The sequence below is a fragment of the Leptonychotes weddellii genome, chromosome 8 (genome assembly GCF_054177405.1).
Source record: "Leptonychotes weddellii isolate Sample4059 chromosome 8, ASM5417740v2, whole genome shotgun sequence".
NCBI classification, from domain to species: domain Eukaryota; kingdom Metazoa; phylum Chordata; class Mammalia; order Carnivora; family Phocidae; genus Leptonychotes; species Leptonychotes weddellii.
The window spans coordinates 99396951-99416780 of NC_138376.1; the positions used below are offsets into that span (position 1 = coordinate 99396951).

At 39.5% G+C, this 19830-nt stretch overlaps 1 protein-coding gene across 1 annotated transcript in view; it reads left to right on the top strand.

The window, feature by feature from the left end:
• The window catches only part of LAMA2 (laminin subunit alpha 2), a 576425-nt gene that overhangs the window by 544951 nt on the left and 11644 nt on the right, over window positions 1-19830 (top strand). The window contains exons 59-62 of the mRNA XM_081828983.1: window positions 8196-8308; window positions 8646-8835; window positions 10804-10959; window positions 18522-18675. Of these exons, the coding sequence (XP_081685109.1) occupies window positions 8196-8308; window positions 8646-8835; window positions 10804-10959; window positions 18522-18675 (613 nt within the window). The remainder of the gene's footprint in view (window positions 1-8195; window positions 8309-8645; window positions 8836-10803; window positions 10960-18521; window positions 18676-19830) is intronic.

Sequence of the window (19830 nt, forward strand, 5' to 3'; positions counted from 1 at the left end):
TTCTTTCCCTAGTTTGGCTATTGTGGACATTGCTGCTATAAACATTGGGGTGCACATACCCCTTCGGATCACTACTTTTGTATCTTTGGGGTAAATACCCAGTAGTGCAATTGCTGGGTCATACGGTAGCTCTGTTTTCAACTTTTTGAGGAAACTCCATACTGTTTTTTTTTTAAGATTTTTTTTATTATTATTATGTTATGTTAATCACCATACATTACATCATTAGTTTTTGATGTAGTGTTCCATGATTCATTGTTTGCGTATAACACCCAGTGCTCCATGCAGAACAAGCCCTCTTTAATACCCATCACCAGGCTAACCCGTCCTCCCACTTTGAGAGAAAGAGAGTGTGCGTGCACGCGAGGGAGAGAGAGTGCAAGAGAGCGAGCATGAGCAGGGGGAGTAGCAGAGGGAGAGGGAAAAGCAGACTCCCTGCTGAGCAGGGAGCCCAATGTGCGACTCTGTTGGAGGACCCTGGGATCCTGACCTGAGCTGAAGGCAGATACTTAACCAACTGAGCCACCCAGGCACCCAATATTTTATTTTTTTAAAGATTTTATTTATTTGAGAAAGAGACAGAGAGAGCACAGGGGGTGGGGGGTAGGGGCAGAGGGAGAGGGAGAAGCAGACTCCCTGCTGAGCAGGGAGCCCAACATGGGGCTCGATCCTAGGACTCTGAGATCATGACCTGAGTTGAAGGCAGATGCTTAACTGACTGAGCCACCCAGGCACCCCCTCATGTGACCTAATTTCTAATTCCCATATTTCCACTGATCAATATTCTTAAGTTTGAAATATCCCTTTCAAAATGTGGCACCTAGAAAAGACCGTATTACTCAAAGTGCCCAGTTCAGGGGACAGCAGTACCTCTCGTTCCTTTGGTCTGTCCTCATATTTTACACCTGAGAATACTTTAATGTTTTAAACAGATCTCGCTATTAGCTCATCATCAGGTCCCCTATTCAGTCAACCACAATCTTGGGCACCTTTGTATGACTTGAACTTCTCTTGCATCAGGTGTCTCAGCCAGCCCATCTTGACTTGGTACAGTTAACTGGTGGAGAAGCTTGCTGGTCCGCAGTGATTGCTTTTCTTTTATAAGTGCCCACACAAACTGTGTTTTATAGGGAGTCTCAAGCATTTCCCTCCATGGTTTCTCGAGATCACATTTTTTCCCTTTTTCTGAAAATAAAGATACTTTCCCATCTGGGACTGGAGATTTTAACTCATTTAAGTTTTCTTGTAACCTTCTGTTCTAATTCCAATTTCCATTTTCTCTCAGCAGTGTATGTTTTAACTTTTCCAAAACAGAGCATCCCACTTAGACAAGACAAAAGCAAAAGAGAAGTTGAGTGGCAGTCCTGTGGGCTGGTGTACAAAGACCCTGAGAACATCAGAGCTAGAAGAGACCTTAAAGGTTCTGACTCTTAATTTACACATTGGAAAACAAAGCCCTAGAACGTACCTCATGGCCTGTGATCACACACATTATTGATAGTTGGCACTAAAACCCAGATATCTAAATTCCAACAGCTATCTCTCCTTCTCTTATACTTTATAATTATTTACGCTATGTGGTCATAATTACATTTCTTAGAATTTCCATCCCTATTGAGTTATATTTTTACAGTTTCAGATCATGGAACTATACATATCTTTTAATTTGATTTCTTTCTCTTATTTTCATTCTTTGTGTGGAGAGAAGCTTTTTAAAGGTGACTAAAAGTTAGAGGTTTGACAATTTATAACATAATCTGTTAAGAGCCTACTAAATGCAAAAATGAATACGATATCATCATTGCTAGCAAGGGAGAGACAGAGAAGCAGATCTGAGAAATCAGACATTAATATAAATGACAATGAGCGAGTATGGGTGGAGGTCAGTTGGGGTAAGTGTGGAGTGTGGGCTACAAACACAAACTTTTAGTTTTCAAGATTGAAAATTGGAAACATGGCAGGGTCCCATTAAACGCCATCCAAACAAAATGATTAGTGGTTTCTGGAAGTGTAAAAACAGGTCTATAAAATGCAAATTTTAATATGTCATCACATTCTTGTACATAAAATCTTTCAATTGAAACAATACAAAATGATGATGACATGTCGTAAGTATGGAAAAAACAGGATATAAAGCCATACATACTGCATAATCACATCTACATCAACAGATAGAAAAATGCATTAAAAAAACCCTTGCAAGAAATATATCAGATGCTAACAGCAGATGGATTATGGACTAGAGATGATTTTCATCATCTAAAAGAAAATTCTTACATGTGTTTTATTTTCATAACTTTTTAAAAAGAGAAATCAAAAGCGGTGGCTTTCAACCTTTATTCCTCTGCAACATCCCTCTAGATAGCTGATTTCCCCTCTGGGGAAGTGCGACGTGGTGAATGGCCCCCCTCACGCCCTCCACGTTGGGGGCCACTAAGGAAGCATACTGGCCTTTACTCCAGTGGTCTGGAAACTGCCCACCTGCCCACCTGCCCTGCCATAGCCCACCTACTTTTACTCAGTGGACTGTCGGGTTACTTGTCCTCTCTAAATGTAAGACTGACCCATTGAAAAATAAGGAGGACACTATCTACCTGCAAGGATTATCGTGAGGCAATAAATGATACAATGTATACAAAGCACTCAGCACATTGCCTGGCTCACAGTAACGCCTCGTTCTTCTGTGGGAATAGTTAGCTTTTCACATTTTTAGGGGGAGAGCAAATGCCAGGAGAAAAGGGGGTGAGTATTCCACGTTTCAACAATTACAGACTCCAGGGGCGCCTGGGTGGCTCAGTCGTTAAGCGTCTGCCTTCGGCTCAGGTCATGATCCCAGGGTCCTGGGATCGAGCCCCACATGGGGCTCCCTGCTCGGCGGGAAGCCTGCTTCTCCCTCTCCCACTCCCCCTGCTTGTGTTCCCTCTCTCTCTGTGTCTCTGTCAAATAAATAAAATCTTTAAAAAAAAAAACAGACTCCAGTAGGATATGGCTATTGTAGCTCCAGTCTCACATCATTTTCCTTTCTCACCATCTTCTTCCCTTTTTCGAATCAGAATTTAGATTGTAAGAATGTAGTTAAGAACTAAGACAAGTTAATTCCTGACGTAGGAACTATCCTCTCTTTGTTCTAGCAGAGTGGACAGAAACGATCCCCTATTCTCGGTCCCCTTCTTCTCCTTTACACCATCATACCCCTCCCTGCCAACATCTTACACCATGAGGATGGCAATCACTAGACCCCAGTGCAGTTTCAGGGTATCCTGAGAAAGCCCTGCCCCATGAAGTGGACTATGTCAGTCCCATCATTAATATAGGCCAAAACGCCATTGATCAGAGGGCATTGTATGTATATTATCTCATTTGATGGTGTGGTAGCCCATCTTCCCTTTATGCTTTTCTCTTATTCTTTGGTCCATTTAGAGCTGGATTAAATATTTCTACATATTGTATTTGTGGAGATTTCTCAGAGAGGGTGGTTGGGTGGGGTTAGAGAGGACTGTAGACTTCTACAAACACCATCTGCAGGTATATAGGGTGTTTATACCAAGTCTTTATAACCGGCATGGCCTGTGCAGATTTGTATACAATGAACTGGTTGTATTTTTTTTACTTGAAGCTCGTTGGAAAGTTGAATTTTGAACCTTGAAATCTGAAATGTGAACACTAAGAACAGTGATATAAATAGCCATGAACAGTCCCTGTGTTGTTAAGGGCTTTGGAGAGTTGGGGGAAAGAAGCAGGCAGAGAAGGAAAGAATAGACCAAAAGGAAGCTATTTCTCTAGCAACTTTAATACTACAACTTTAAAAGCTAAGCACAGTCCATGCCAAAGGATGAATCAGTTGGACACTGATATGTATTTAAAGGGAAAACACACATTTTCCATACCACAAGAAATCTCCATTCAGGCGTTAGTGTGTAAATATTACTACAAATGCCCAATATTTACCAAAAGAGCTCCTGTGCAGGGTGGTAACATAATTCACTTTCTCGATAAACAGCTTGAGTAGGGATTTTATATTTCAGAACATTAAAGTCAGTGCTGTAAAAAGTATCTTCCACTTAGTATTCATCCATTAAAAAAGAGCATCACAAAGAAACCTCCAAATTCTCAGATGTGATTTTAGCCCACATTTTTTAGAGGGATTACTGACTCATGAAAGAAGAAAATGATGCAGTTTTTATGATCATTCACTCGGTGCTTTCAAGAACAAAGATGCCAGTTTTGATAAATGCAATTTAAATCTCTGTTCTGCACCAATCTGAATTCAAGGAACACTTGCCTACCAATCACATGCTACTCTGAAGCCAATAACTCATGTCCAAGTGTCAGCCAACAAACAGCAGTTGGAAATGACCACTGCTTTAGTCTGACCGGAGATGGAGTAACTGTGAGGTGAAAAAGTTTTCACTGTTACTAATCTGTGGCATGATCCATTTGCCGAAGCTCGGCTTTAGGAAGCGTGGCTTCCTTCACAGTCCTCTCCAGCTATGCCACTGCTCTGATCAGCACGTGCACCGCCACATTCAGACCTCCCCCTTTCCACCTCCCCCCCCCAAATCCTGTCTGCCCACAGCTTGTCACCTGCCAAACAGAGACAAGCAAGCACACCGTGTCCTCCAGATCCCATTTTCCCCCCTTATGCACTAGCAGTACTTCAAAGAGCCCCCACAAGGTGGCAGGATTGTAACATGTTGAGATTGATGAGCCTGTGGGGTTTTTGTTGTTTTTTTGTGTTTTTTTTTTTATTGTTGTTTTAATACATTTCAAAGATAAGTGTTTCCAAAATAATACAGGTAAAGTATCACATCCATAAAGATGATGCCTTCCCTCCAGCTCACATTAGCTTGGTGGAGGAATTTGTCTTGCAACCATCATTCTTTTTCAAAGCTTCCTTAGAGGGGCACCTAGGTGACTCAGTTGGTTAAGAATCAGGCTCTTGATTTTGGTTCAGTTTGTGAAGCCACCTGCTTCCCCCTCCAGGCTCTGTGCTCAGCACAGAGTCTGCTTGTCCCTCTCCCTCCCCCTGCTTGCACTTTCTCTCAAATAAATAAATAAAATCTTTAAAAAAATTTTTTTAAAAAAAGCTTCCTTGGAATTACCTCATTAGAAGACCCTTTTTCTTACCCATTTGATTTCTCTAGGAAGCATAAGATCATCTTATTTATGTGCAAACCACGGGGTACTTTCTGTTCCATCTCACAGATTCACTTTAAGATATTAGAGGGAGAAAAAAACACAATGCTTGAGCAGTGGGAGGAGCAGGGGGCCTCTGAGGGGCTCTAGGGAGAGGGGGGAATCACTGGGGTCTGTGCCCTCCTGCATGCGTCCCAAGTTCAGCCTGGTTTCAGACTCACCCAGGGGAAAGTGAGGCAGCGCAGACAAGATCCAGTCCTACTTGCCTTTAACCAAATGAGAGGAGAAGGCTACATGTTCACCAAAAACATTATGGGAAAATTGTCTTCCCATTTATTTTTTTTTAAGATTTTATTTATTTATTTGACAGAGAGACAGCGAGAGAGGGAACACAAGCAGCGGGAGTGGGAGAGGGAGAACCAGGCTTCTCGCCGAGCAGGGAGCCCGATGTGGGGCTCGATCCCAGGACCCTGGGATCATGACCTGAGCCGAAGGCAGACGCTTAACAACTGAGCCACCCAGGCACCCCTGTCTTCCCATTTAAATCCAAAACTACATATAAATAAAAATTCTCCTCTACTAGCATTTCTCGGTCCTCTTCCAACTGCCAGTTTTATAAAGGAAGGTGATAGACGTTTTATTCAAGATATATTCATAATATCCATCCTGTTGCAAATTGATGATATAAAAGATCAATCTGGGTGTCCTTAACATACAATGAACTTAGCATATGGGTTTTAGACTTTGAGGTTACCTAGTAGAGTGACCTGTTTGTTATCACTCTCCTACAACATTGGCCAGTATGAGGACACTGTTTTATTAGCCACCATTTCTACCTGCTCCTCAAGATCCACCTGTTATAAAAGTGAAGCAGGAACTGGTCTTCTTCCTCAATTTCCAGTGGGAGCGTCATGTAATGCTTCTTAGAAGAACCCTCACGAAGTCCCTGTCCTTTTCTGGTCAAAGGTTTTCCTAAAATAACGTAAGCAGGGTCTTCTGCATCTAGAAGATCTGACAGTATGTGATAGAAAACTGCTGATCAGCTCAGGGCCAGTGCTGGAAATCTCTGTCCAGTCCACCAGCAAGCAAGCTTCCCGTGGCGTTTGGGCCTCAGTGCCCAAAATATATAAAGACAAAAGTTCTCCATGACCTACAGCTACTACCAATAAAATACCTAATCTTTATAATCACCACTTGGATCATTTAAAAAATTATATTAGAAAAGTTATTTTATATTAATATTTGTATGTAGTAACGAGACGAGTGACTGCAATGATTAACAATAACAACCTTCTGGTGGTTTTCTTTTTGGCCACACATCATGGTTCCCTAATTCCTCAGCATCCATTGACTTTTCTGATCTCCCAGTTTTCAGAGCTGACGGGTTAGAGATGTTTTAGCCAAATTTTGCCCCTGATGGACTCACAGCAGGGAGGATTCTCTTAGAGATTTCGGAGGAGGACTGCAGGCTACTAATGTTTGTAGCAGTGGGCCTCTGTACAGGAAATAGGGTGAGAGGTTGATAAATGATCCCAAGTCTATTAATAGCGTCATGGCTGGCTGAGACATTAAGCTACCAAAGCCTTCCCATTTGGGCTCTTTTTACAGGCAGTGTAATAAGAAAGGGGCCACATGTTGATTCCAAGAGAGGCTATTCAGCTGTGCAAATAAATAGCATTTTCCTGCTCTACCCACTGGGTTTTGCATATCTGTATGAATTTCTGCCACAGTTTGCTCTTTGTAATTGACCATCTCCTGGGAAGCAAGAAGGGAAATACTTCCACGAAGACCAATTTTACAGCATTTCAAACACTTAAAGCCTTTTACCTGCTGTAGCAGCGTGCTCCGTTTGACTAAGCTCAAGAGAAAAGAGAACAAGGCTTTTCCTCATCAAGTAAGAATGTCCTGTGCGCTGATGATTCATCTCATCTTCTATCTGAGAAGAACATTCTGCCATCAAAAGCTTGCCTTGGGCTGTTTGAGAACCTCTGCTGAGTCAGCGCTCACTGGGGCAGTGGCCCATCCAAAGCTATTAAGTGCAGATCTTAAAAACAGATGTGTTGTTTGAGAGTGTGCAGGTTATTTATTTTCTCGCGTACTGCGTGTTCTCAAAGACTGCCGAAGCAGCCTGTACTTCAAGCTCTTTTGTGAAAAGAGAGAACAGAGAAAGGAATTATGACTTCAGTAATTTGAGGAGCCTTGATTATCTACTGAGCTAAGGGTTATGCTGGCCAAACACGGTCCACCCAACCAGGACTGGCTATATCATTTGCAGGGTCCAGAGCAAAATGAAAGTGCAGGGCCCCTTTTACAAAAAAAAAAGTATTAAGAAACTCAAGATGGTGACAGCAGAGCATTAAACCAAGTAAGCCAGCCCTGCGCCGAGCTCTCCCTCCCAAGAACCCCAGGAAGTGGATCTTTGAACAGTGACAGTTGAAATGGTATATGGTGGGTTACATTAAAAATGTACTGGGTTGCCTAGCAACTGGCTCAGGGCCTAAATGGCCGGACTTGCAAGTTTAGATACACCATCTTGAAAGTCTAAATTCATGGAAGCCTTCTAGTAGACGGATAATTTTCAAGAAGAAGTAATATAGTGGGAGACAGAAATGGGGAGGGCAAGAAGGAACACATTTTTTCTACTCTTATAACTTGGTGGCTAGCTTGTCATTTTCCCCGTCCCATCTTCGAAGACTATAACTCTTCATAAGTAAGTAAACATGAAAAGGAAACTCCAGTTTTCTCAGAAACATCAACAGTTTTTTTTTCTTAGAGGGTAATGAAAACATGAATTGATCAATAAATATTTTTGAGCATATTGATTTGGCAATTCAAGGGTGCAGTATAAGAAAACGGATTCCCACTCACTGAATATTTCATAGGAAGTGTCTACTATGTGGTAGAGTACAGAGATAAGTAAGAGACCATTTTTCTTCTTAAGGAGCTTCAGTAAGATTACACGAGAACATTAAGCGAAAATAAAATAACTAGATAACAGGATTAAATTTTTAAAGAGCAGAGTCCATAATCTCCTCTTTCTCTCCTGGGTAATTTTGCAGGGTCCTTGTGCAGCAGAATCAGAACCAGCTCTTTTATTAGGGAGCAAGCAGTTTGGGCTTTCGAGAAATAGCCACACTGCAATTGCTTTTGATGACACCAAAGTTAAAAACCGGTATGTATTATTCTGAGATATTGGAAAAGAACTGATAAATGGAAGAACTGAGTATTTGCACTTATTCAAGTTTTAATCAACTACACTGATTTAATACAGTAAGCTTTTTAATTCACGGAGTACAATAGAGAATCGAATTCTAGTGGCCTGAGCCTGCGGAGCTCAGTTTTGGAAATCAGCAGGAAAAGTGGATTTGGAAATCACCTGGAAAGTCCTCATCTCAGAGAACGTTTTACTGTCCTTTATGAAAATTCCCCTACGGAATCAGAGGCAACTTAATCTTAGAATAAGAATGCTTCTGTTTTTCGGTTTTATTTTGCGTGCTTTCTTTCCGCAGCCTCACAATTGAGTTTGAAGTGCGAACGGAAGCTGAATCGGGCCTGCTTTTTTACATGGCTCGGATCAATCACGCGGATTTTGCTACCGTTCAGCTGAGAAATGGATTGCCCTATTTCAGTTATGACTTGGGAAGCGGTGACACCCACACCATGATCCCCACCAAAATCAACGATGGTCAGTGGCACAAGGTAATAATAGTCCATGGGAGGTTGGCCGTGTCCCCTGAGGGGGATGCCGGGTGGCAGCCCCCGGCCTTCCCCGGGTGCAGATACAATGTTGCCAGTGTAGATCCTGACCCTGCTGCTACTGGAATGTGGCTGAGGCTAAAAATAAAGCCAGCGCCACAGACAACAGTTGCCCAGCCTGGGGAAATGTAATCGGACCCGGGTGGGTTTATGTTCGAGCACTCACATGCAGCATCGTGGTACCACAAGATGCCATTATTACCGTACCGCTGTGGTTCCCAAACATCTGTCCACAAACCAGGGCCAGGTCGTTGAAGACATGCTACTCTCAGTGAGAAATGTGGGATGATGGAGCATGTTAATCTTAAATTAGCTCTATGTCTTCAATGTAAAGGAGTAATATTTATCCTGAGATTATATGTTCTTCCTTTTAAAAGGTGCCAAAATGGCCTCTCTTTTATGAAGTAATATTTGACGAACTTAAAAGCTGGGAAACTAAAATGGGCCCTAACACTTGCCCTCCCCTCCCCCATCACACCCCATACTGGTCTGTGAAAACCAAGAGTCTGAGACTCTGCTAGATCATGTTTAAAGGGCTCTAGGGCCACATTTCCAGCGATAGCCATCTGGAACAACTTTTAAAACATTGGCCTTACACCCAGAAACTGGTACTATTATGGGCACAGAAGGATCATCTGCCACCTTACTGTCCTCTTTGGCATGACTGCAAATAGATAATATACTGCCTGATTAAAATGAAAACTCAGAATTTGTTTCTGCACCTGTGATCGCCTATTCAGTAAAGCTTCCCTCGGTCGACCAATAAAATGTTTAATTTTGAGAGTTTGATATTATTAGGTGGTGGATTTTATATATTAACATACTGTGACTTGGCATATCCTATAGAAAGTCAGAGAACCTGAAAAAATACAATACAAATGCAAAGTCAATCAATTTGTTATCTTGGAAATAAGAAATGGAATCTTCCTATTTGCCTGGGAGCTTATGAGTAGCAAATACAGATCTTCATGAAGGAGCTCTCACTAAGGCTTATTCTCCTCTCTGGCTAATAGAATAAACATGACACTTGAAAAACTGACATATTGTTGGTCCACAATGCGTCTGGGATTAAGAAAGAAAGTTTAAATACTATAAGCAGCCAAGTTAAGGAGGGATTTATTTTTGAAGATTTTTTTTTAAACAATTGCTTCCCAAACCAGAATAGATAAGTGTAAAATGAGGTCTTAATTATTCTAATCCTGATGTAGATTCATTTTAAACCATCATTGTACTCCAACATTAGACTGGGCCACCGTTCCTTTTCCTAAACTCAGACTGAAGTTTTTTATGCCCAAGCCAGTCTTGACAACCCCTGATTTCGCCCTGCCCCCAAAGAGAATTCACCCCACTGCTGTAATTTCAGCATCAGGGAGCTGTCCGTCTTCCTCCCTCCCTTTGTACCAATCACGGCTGCTGTGGAAACGGCTGTGCAGCCTTGATGCGCAGCCCTTCCTTCCATTCCGCGTGAGAAGTGCCTATTAGGCAGAGGGATGTAGCAGACCTGAAATTGTGCAGGGGAGACCAGGCTTAGCTCAAACAAATGCATGTTTAAAACCGGACATGAATTTTGCAGCCCACTTAATTCAGGACCGAGCTCTCAATCAGCAAGGCTCCTGACAACATGCATGCCTCCTGATACATAGGCTCCCTTGGCAACCTATAGCAAAGTCTTTCATCTAAAACTCACCCAGGATGATTTTGTACCCTTTTGGAGATGGTAGTCACGGAAAAGACAGAGTGTGGGATATTCTGTAAAAACTGGTTTAATTTCACACGGATTTCACACATATTAGGCACTTAGTAAATTCTTTCATTTTTCCTGACGAATATCCAGAAAGTTCCTACATCTTACACTCTGCGTATTTGAAATTTATCCATGATTGGCTTTAATGAGTCTTCTTCTTTTTATAGATTAAGATTATGCGAATTAAGCAAGAAGGAATTATTTATGTAGATGATGCCTCCAACAGAACCATCAGTCCCAAGAAAGCGGATATCCTGGATGTTGTGGGAATGCTGTATGTTGGCGGGCTACCCATCAACTACACTACCCGAAGAATTGGTCCAGTAAGGGTCTAATTTATTTATTTGTGTGTGTGTGGCTTAAATAACTGCCTGAGTCATGTATATATGTTGAATTATTAGGTCATATTGGCCCCTGATGACTTAGAGATGAGTAGGAAATTGTCTTTTCTGAGAAGTGACAGGTTTTCTAGATAGATTTGACTAGGAGAGGTAATATCACCAAACAGAGTGTCGACCCTGGAGCCAGACTCCCTAGGTTTGAATACCTATTAACTAGCTGTGTGGTCTGGGGCAAGTTACTTAATCTTCCTTTGACAAAGTTCCCCCTTTTGTAAAATAGGATAATAGTACCAAACCAGCAAGGTTACTGTAAAGATTAAATGAGGTAATATATTGAAAGTGTTTGGAAGAGTACTAAGCATACAGAAAGTACTGGAAAACAAGGAAGATAATGTTGATGGTATTGTTTCAGAACTAGAGATTTCACAAATATTGAGAGATGCAGTATTTAAACTACATTTGTCCAATACTGTACTACAGTATTTAGAGTACAGTACAGGATTCAGAATTTAAAGTCCTCACAATTTTATAAACCAGTGTTCACAAAATAATGTTTTGTCAGACCATGTGTCTGGGTTTCCTTTGGAAAGCATGATTTTAAGAAATACAGGGGATCAATGTTCTTAGAGAACATATTAGAAAGAAATGTATTACATTTCTATACTCAGAACATGTGATAATGCAGAGCTGTTCTTCATCAAAGACATCTGTTCACCACAGTTGTAATTCTCAGCATCTGGCTCCCCTTGTGGGTGATCAGTAGTATGCTCCTTTCATAGCTATTGGATAAGCTACCCAGGCCTATCAAAATGAGAGTCTCTGGAGAGTGGCAAGAGTGATTAACATGTGTCCCTAAAATCAGATGAAATATAGTGGAGCAGAGTATGATTGAATTATATCCATGGTCCCTAAACTCTAAATGCTTCAGGCAAACTTTCAAGTTCAAAGTGTATGTGCATTTTCTTAGGAAAGAGTTCACTGCTTTCATTAGATTTTCATTAAGGAAGAAGCACTAAGCCAAACTTGATCTTTTCAAATAGAATTTGAAATTAGATTATGACAAAATGTATATATATAGTAAGGTTACTAAACTATTAATCGAAACATAAGGGGCTAATTAAAAACTTGTTTAATTGTATAATTGACACACAACGTTACATTAGTTTCAGGTATACATGTAATTTGACAAATGTACACATTATGCTATGACCACTACAAGTAAAGCACTATCCGTCACCACACAATGCTATTGCAATATCATTGACTATATTCCCTATGCTGTACCTTTTATTCCCATGACTTATTCATTCCATACCTGGAAGTCTATACTTCCCACTCTTCTTCACCCATTTTGCCCATCCCCCAGCCATCACCCCTCTGGCAACCATCAATTTGTTCTCTGCAGTTATGGGTCTGTTTCTGCTTTTTGTTTGTTCATTCATTCATTTGTTTGGGTTTTTTTTTTTTCTTTTAGATTTTAAATATAAGTGAAATCATATAGCATTTGTCTTTTCTACCTTATTTCATTTACATAATACCCTCTAGGCCCATCCATGTTGTCACAAATGGCAAGATTTCATTCTTTTTTACAGCTCAGTAATATTCCATTATATATAAATACCATCTTCTTTATCCATTCATCTGTAATAGATACTTAGTTTGCTTCCCTGTCTTGGCAGTTGTTAATAATTCTGCAATAAACATAGGGGAACATATATCTTTTCAAATTAATGTTTTCATTTTCTTTGGGTAAATACCCAGTAGTGGAATTACTGGATCATATGGTAGTTCTATTTTTAATTTTTTTGAGGAACCTCCATACTGTTTTCCACAGTGGCTGCATCAACTTACATTCCTGCCAATAGTGTATAAGGGTTCCCTTTTCTCCACATCCTTGCAGAAACTTGTTATTTATTGTCTTTTTGATTCTAGCCTCTCTGAGAGTGTGAGAAGATATCTCATTGTGGTTTTGATTTATATTTCCCTAAGGATTAATGATGTTCAACATCTTTTCATGTGTGTGCTTGCCATCTGTATGTCTTCTTTGGAAGAATATCTATTCATATCCTCTGCTCATTTTTAATTGGGTTATTTTTGGTATTGAGTTGTATAAATTGTTGATACATTTTGGATATAAACCCCTTATTGGATATGTCATTTACAAATATCTTCTATTCGGTAGGTTGCCTTGTCATTTTCTTGATGGTTTCCTTTGCTGTGCAAAAGCTTTTTATTTTGGTGTAGTCCCAATAGTTTATTTTTGCTTTTGTTTCCCTTGCTTAAGGAGACATATCTAGAAAAATATTGCAATGGCTGATGTCAGAGAAATTACTGCCTGTGCTTTCTTCTAGCAGTTATATGATTTCAGGTCTCACATTGAGGTCTTTAATCCATTTTGATTTTATTCATGTATATGGTGTTAAGAAAGTAGTCCAGTTTCATTCTTTTACATGTCGCTGTCCAGCTTTCCCAGCACCCTTTGTTAAGAGTCGGTCTTTTCCCCATTGTATATTTTTACCTTGTTTGTTGTAGATTAAATGACCATATAAGTGTGGTATTATTTCTGGGATCTCTATTCTTTTCCATTGCACTACATGTCTATTTTTGTGCCAGTATCATACTGTTTTGATTACTAAAGTTTGTAGTTTCCTTGAAATCTAGAATTGCGGTACCTCCAGCTTTGTTCTTCCTTCTTAAGAATGCTTTCGCTATTTGGAGTCTTGTGGTCCCATACAGTAAATTTTAGTATTATTTGTCGTACTTTTGTGAAAAATGCTCTTGGTTGTTGACAGGGATTGCATTGAATCTGTAGACTGCTTTAACAATATTTACTTAACAGTATTAATTTTTCAATCCATGAGCATGGAATATCGTTCCATTTGTGTCATCTTCAATTTCTTTCATCAGTGCATTACAGATTTTAGAGTACAGGTCTTTTAGCTCCTCAGTTAAGTTTATTCCCTGGTATTTTATTCTTTTTGGTGTAATTATAAATGGAGTGGTTTTCTAAATTCTCTTTCTGCTACTTTTTTATTAGTATATAAAAATGCAATCAATCTCTAGGTATTAATTTTGTGTCCTGTAATTTTACTGAATTCATTTCTTCTAATAATTTTTTGGTGGAGTCTTTAAGGTTTTTCTATGTATGGTATGTGATTTGCAAGCAGTTACAGTTTAACAGTTTAACTCTTTCCTTACCAGTTTGGACACCTTTTATTTCTTGTCTGATTGCTTGTGGCTAGGATTTTCAGTACTATGTTGAATAAAAGTGTCAAGAGTGGACTTCCTGGTCTTGTTCCTGATCTTAGAGAAAAGCTCAGTTTTTCACCATTGTGTATAATGTTAGCTCTGGGTTTTTCATATATGGCCTTTATTATGTTGAGGTATGTTCCCTCTAAATCCACCTTGTTAAGAGTTTTTATTAACAAATGTTGAATTTTATCAAATGTTTTTTCTGCATCTATTGAGAAGATTATATGATTTTTATTCTCCATTGTGTTAAATGTAGTATATGCTGATTTTTGAACGTTGAACCATTCTTGCATCCCCAGAATAAGTCCTACTTGATTGTATTTTTAATATATTGTGGAATGTAGTTTGTTAACATTTTTATTGAGGATTTCTTGCTTTTATGTTCATCAGAGATACTGGCCTGAAGTTCTCCTTTTTTGTGTGGTATCTTTGTCTGGTTTAGGTATCAAGGTAATGCTGGCCTCATAGAATGTTTTTGAAAACTTTCCTTCCTCTTCTACTTTTTAGAATAGTTTGAGGAGAATAGGTATTAACTCTTCTTTAAATGTTTGGTAGAATTCACCTGTGAAGCCACCTGGTCTAAGACTTTGTTGGTAGTTTTTGATTACACATTCAATTTTGTTACTAGCAATTGGTCTCTCCAAATTGTCTATTTCTTCTTAATTCAGTTTTGGAAGATTGTATATTTCTAGGAATTTATCCATTTCCCTAGATTGTCCAATTTGTTGGCATATAATTTTTCATAGTACTCTCTTATAATCCTTTGTATTTCTGTGGTATCAGTTGTTCTCTTTCATTTCTGATTTTATTTGAGTCCTTTTTTTTTCGTGATGAGTCCAGCTAAAGGTTTATCAGTTTTGTTTATCTTTTCAAAGAACCAGCTCCTGGTTTCATTGATCTTTTCTATTGTTTTTGTCTCTTTCATTTATTTCTGCTCAGATCTTTATTATTTCCATTCTTCTGTTCACATTTGTTCTTATTTGTCCTTTTTCTAGTTACTTTATATGTAAGTTAGGTCATTTACTTGAGATTTTTGTTTCTTGAGGTAGACCTATAAATTGGTATAAATTTCCCTCCTAGAACTGATTTCGCTGTGTCCATTGTATTTTCATTTTTAATTTCTTCAGTGATCCATTGGTTGTTTAGTAGCATGCTGTTTAGCGTCCACATATTTGTATTTTTTCTAGTTTTTTTTTCTTGTGATTGCTTTCCAGTTTAAACCATGTGGCCAGGAAAGATGCAGATGATGTCAGTCTTCTTCAGTCATATTTTGTGGCCTAACATGTGATCTATCCTGGAGAATATTTCATTTGCACTTAAAAAGAATGTGTATTCTGTTGTTTTGAGATGGAATGTTCTGTATATATTTGTTATTTCCCTGTTGATTTTCATCCTGGATGATGTATTTTTTGATGTAAGTAGGGTATTAAAGTCTCCTACTATTATTGTATTGCTGTCAATTTCTCCTTTTATGTCTGTTAATATCTGCTTTTTGTATTTAGGTGCTGTGATGTTGGGTGCATAGATATTTACAATTGTTATATCTTTTTGCTGGGTTGATCCCTTATCATTGTGTAATGCCCTTCTTTGTCTCCTGTTAGTCTTTGTTTTAAAATCTATTTTGTCTAATATAGATACTGCTGCCCTGGCTTTTTTTTTCTCTTCTATTTGCACTGTATAGCTCTTTCCATCCCTTCACTTTCAGTCTGTGTCTCTAGGTCTGAAGTGAGTGTCTTGTATAAAGCAGATAGATGGGTCTTGTTTTTTTACCCATTCTACCACTCTGTGTCTTTTGATTAAAGCATTTAGATCATTTACATTTAACATAATTGTTAAGTATGTACTTAATACCATTTTGTTAATTGCTTTCTCGTTGTTTTTGTAGTTCTTCTCTGTTCCTTTCTTCTTTTGCTCTCTTTGTGGTTGATGACTCACTCTTTGTAGTGTCATGGCTGGCTTTCTTTCTCTTTTTGTGTATCTATTAAATGTTTGGGGTTTGTGGTTACCATGAAGTTCACATACAATATCTAAGTACATAGCAGTCTAGAGTGATCACCATTTACATCAAACACATTCTAAAAGAACGTATTTACTCCTCCCTCCACATTTTTTGTTTATGTTGTCATATGTTACATCTTTTTATTCATAGTTTTCTTACATCTAATTGTGGCCTTACCCTTTAAAGTAGTCCATTTAACATTTCTTGTAAGGCCACTTCAGTGATGATGAACTTTATCTCTCCTTCAATTCTGAATGGTAATCTTGCTCGGTAGAATATTATTGGTTATAAGTTTTATTTTTCTTTCCCCACTTTGTATATATCATGCCACTCCCTTCTGGCCTGCAAAATTCCCACTAAAAAATCAGCAGATAGACTCATGGGGTTTCCCTAGTACATACCTTTGCTTCTCTCTTGCTCCTCTTAAAAATTCTCTGTTTATCTTTAATCTTTGGCATTTTAATTATTGTCTAGAACTATCTGTGCTTCTTGAACCTGTAAGTCTATTTCCTTTCCTCGGTTAAGGAAGTTTTCTGCCGCCCCTATAATGCAAATGTTTATTTGCTTAATGTTGTCCAAGAGATCCCTTAACCTATCCTCATTTTTTTAAAAGTTCTTTTTTTCTTTTTGCTGTTCAGCTTGGGTGCTTTCCATTACCATCTTCCAGATCACTGATCTGTTTTTCTGCATCTGTTAATCTACTGTTGTTCCCTCTAGCGTATTTTTCATTTCAGTTATTGTAGTCTTCAAAACTGATTTGGTCCTTTTTATATTTTCTGTCTCTTTGTTGAAGTTTTCACTAAGTTCTTCCACTCTTCTCTCCAGTCCAGTGAGTATCTTTACAATCATTATTTAAAACTCTTTATTAGGCCTATCGCTTATTTCTGTTTCATTTCGTTCTTTTTCTGAAGTTTTGTCTTGTTCTTTTATTTGGAACATATTTCTTTGTCTCCCCATTTTGCTTGACTTTCTGTGTTTTGGAACAGCTACTTCTCCTAAATTGTAAGGAGTGGTCTTATGTATGGTCATCCCCTGTGCGGACTGTGTGTGCCTGGTGACGCTTGCTGGCTGGCATGGGCTGAGGGTCACAGGGCACTCTGTGCTGGAACTGCACTGGGCCTGTCCTGGAGTGGTCCTGAGGCTTTTTGCACCGGGGGTACTTTGGCAGGACAGCTGAAGCTGATGCAGGCTGGAGAGTCCTGGGGTGCTCCCCATGGGGGGTGCCCTGGTGAAACAGCTGGAACTGAGTCAGGCATGGCCTGGAGGTTCCTGGGGCACTCAGTGCAGGGAGCACCCTGATGACGCTCACTCAGGCATCAGTCAGGAGATCTTGGAGTGCTCTGCACCAGGGTTGCCCTAGCATGCCATTTGGAGCTGAGGTAGTGCAGGCCTGGAGTGTTCCAGCATGCTTTGCTCCTGTGTCACCTTGCTGTGATGGCTGGAGCTAGAGGGAGCACTGACCAGGGGTGTCTCAGTGTGTACCACTCTGGGGTCACCTGGGTGGGACAGCTGGGGCTCGTGCGAGCTAGGGGCCTGGGGCTTCCTGAGGCAATAGGCCAGAAGCTGGACCCTGCTGTGGTCCGTGCTATCAAGGTGGAGGGGGAAGATAAATCATGGCTCTCACCTGCCCATCTGACCCAGAGAGTTCCAGCAGCTCCCCTGCCATTTGGCAGAGTTTGAGGGCTGAACCTTTTATGTACTAGTTGCTCTTTTTCTGTGCCCTAGGTCAGATGAATCTGCTCTCAGTCCTTCAGTACTATCCCTCCCCATTGTTGTTCACAGTGTTGGGGGCGGAGGTTCCCTTCACTGCCGTGTCTCTTGCCATTCTCTTTACCTTTTGTTGTGCTATTCAGTCAGCTTTCAACTCTTCTTCAGGAGGAATTGCTTTATAAATAGGTATAGATTTAGTGTGTCCATGGAGGTGAGTTCAGGATCTTCCTACATCACACCATCGTGGACCAGAACCAGCATAAGGAACTAATTAAAAGTTACGATATTCACATGGAGCACATAATTCTGCCAAACTAGCGGTCCCGTTAGAGACACAGTATGCACTATTTAGAATATCAGAACAAGCTAGCTACATCTTACTTGAGAAGCACAACACAGGATTCTCTGCACCCATTGTGTGGAGCTTGGGGTGACAGCACAGATCCGGGTAGTTTGGGGGCTACCTTAAGATAACTGGCCAATGATTGCAAGCACAGAGCATCCCCACAAATTACTGAATTCCATATAAAGGCAAAGTTCTGGTAAAACCTGATATTTGTTTTTTTCTGACCTGAATATTTAGGTGACCTACAGCATTGATGGCTGCATCAGGAATTTTCAGATGGTGGAGGCCCCTGCTGATCTTGAACAGCCAACCTCCAGCTTCCATGTTGGAACATGTTTTGCTAATGCTCAGAAAGGAACATATTTTGATGGAACAGGTTTTGCCAAAGCAGGTGAGGCACTCCCATTTTCTTCCTGTTGAATATTAAGCAGGTACCAATATTAACTTCTTGCTTGTATGGGAAAATAAAAGTCCTGGATTTATTAAATTAGTATACTTCACTTAAACCAGAAATAAAAATGTATAGAATAAAAAACGTCAAAGATTAATGTATCTGATCCTGAAGCAAACTAATAGAAAAAGTAGAGTAAAAGGTTATTTGGAGAGTTTATTTCATCTCCCCTAGAGATCAATAACAGCAAAATAAATTTAATTCCAAAAGAAGGTCCATATATTTATATGTGTAATTTATCTACATTCCAGTTTTCCCTGTCTACCTTTCTGAAGATGAGATAGCATTTTTCTTTCTTCCTCTCTTCAATTCCTTGTAAGACTTCATGTCATGATCTCCCACTCCCACTCATACACCCAATACACACATACTGGTGCCCATTTCTCATTGATGGTGATGATGACTGGTACTTTTCCCTGACTTTCTTTAAGGATTTGCACCTTCTAGTGAACATCTCCAGAGCAGGTTTGGATCACTGATAGTAAATGTACAGTTTGGGAAAAAATATGAAATAACTTCTATATAATACAAAAAAAGACATTAACATACTTTAGGATAGACTATTCAGTCTTAGGGTTACCATAGATACATGCATTTGTTTTTTAAAAAAGAATAAATGTGCACACAATATATAGAAGTTATCATGGGAAACGGAAGTAAATAAGTTGTCATTCCTTCCTTCAAAAATATACTATCAATAGGTAAGAATCGGTGTGTTCAGAAATCACAAGAAGGTAAGTAAAATATATTTAAAACTATAAAAGACATACAAGCAAGGTTCTGTGGATATTTAGAAGAAAAATTAATTTTGATTGGGGAAATCTGGAATTGACATTTGAGCTAGGATTTAAAAGGTGAGATGAATGCTCACATGCAAAAGTTTTCAGAGATGGAGGGGCAGGGCCCTCGAACAAAGAGTAGAGGTGGGAAATTTCACCTACAGCAGAGGCAGAAAACAGATAAACAAAGGATATGTTAAACATTAAATACTGGGGGTAATGATGAGTCCGAAATTCCACACGCAGTGAAAATCCATAGCCTTCCCCAAGATTTCTGCAAATTCACAGATGGCTGGCATTCTCTTGGTCAAATTTG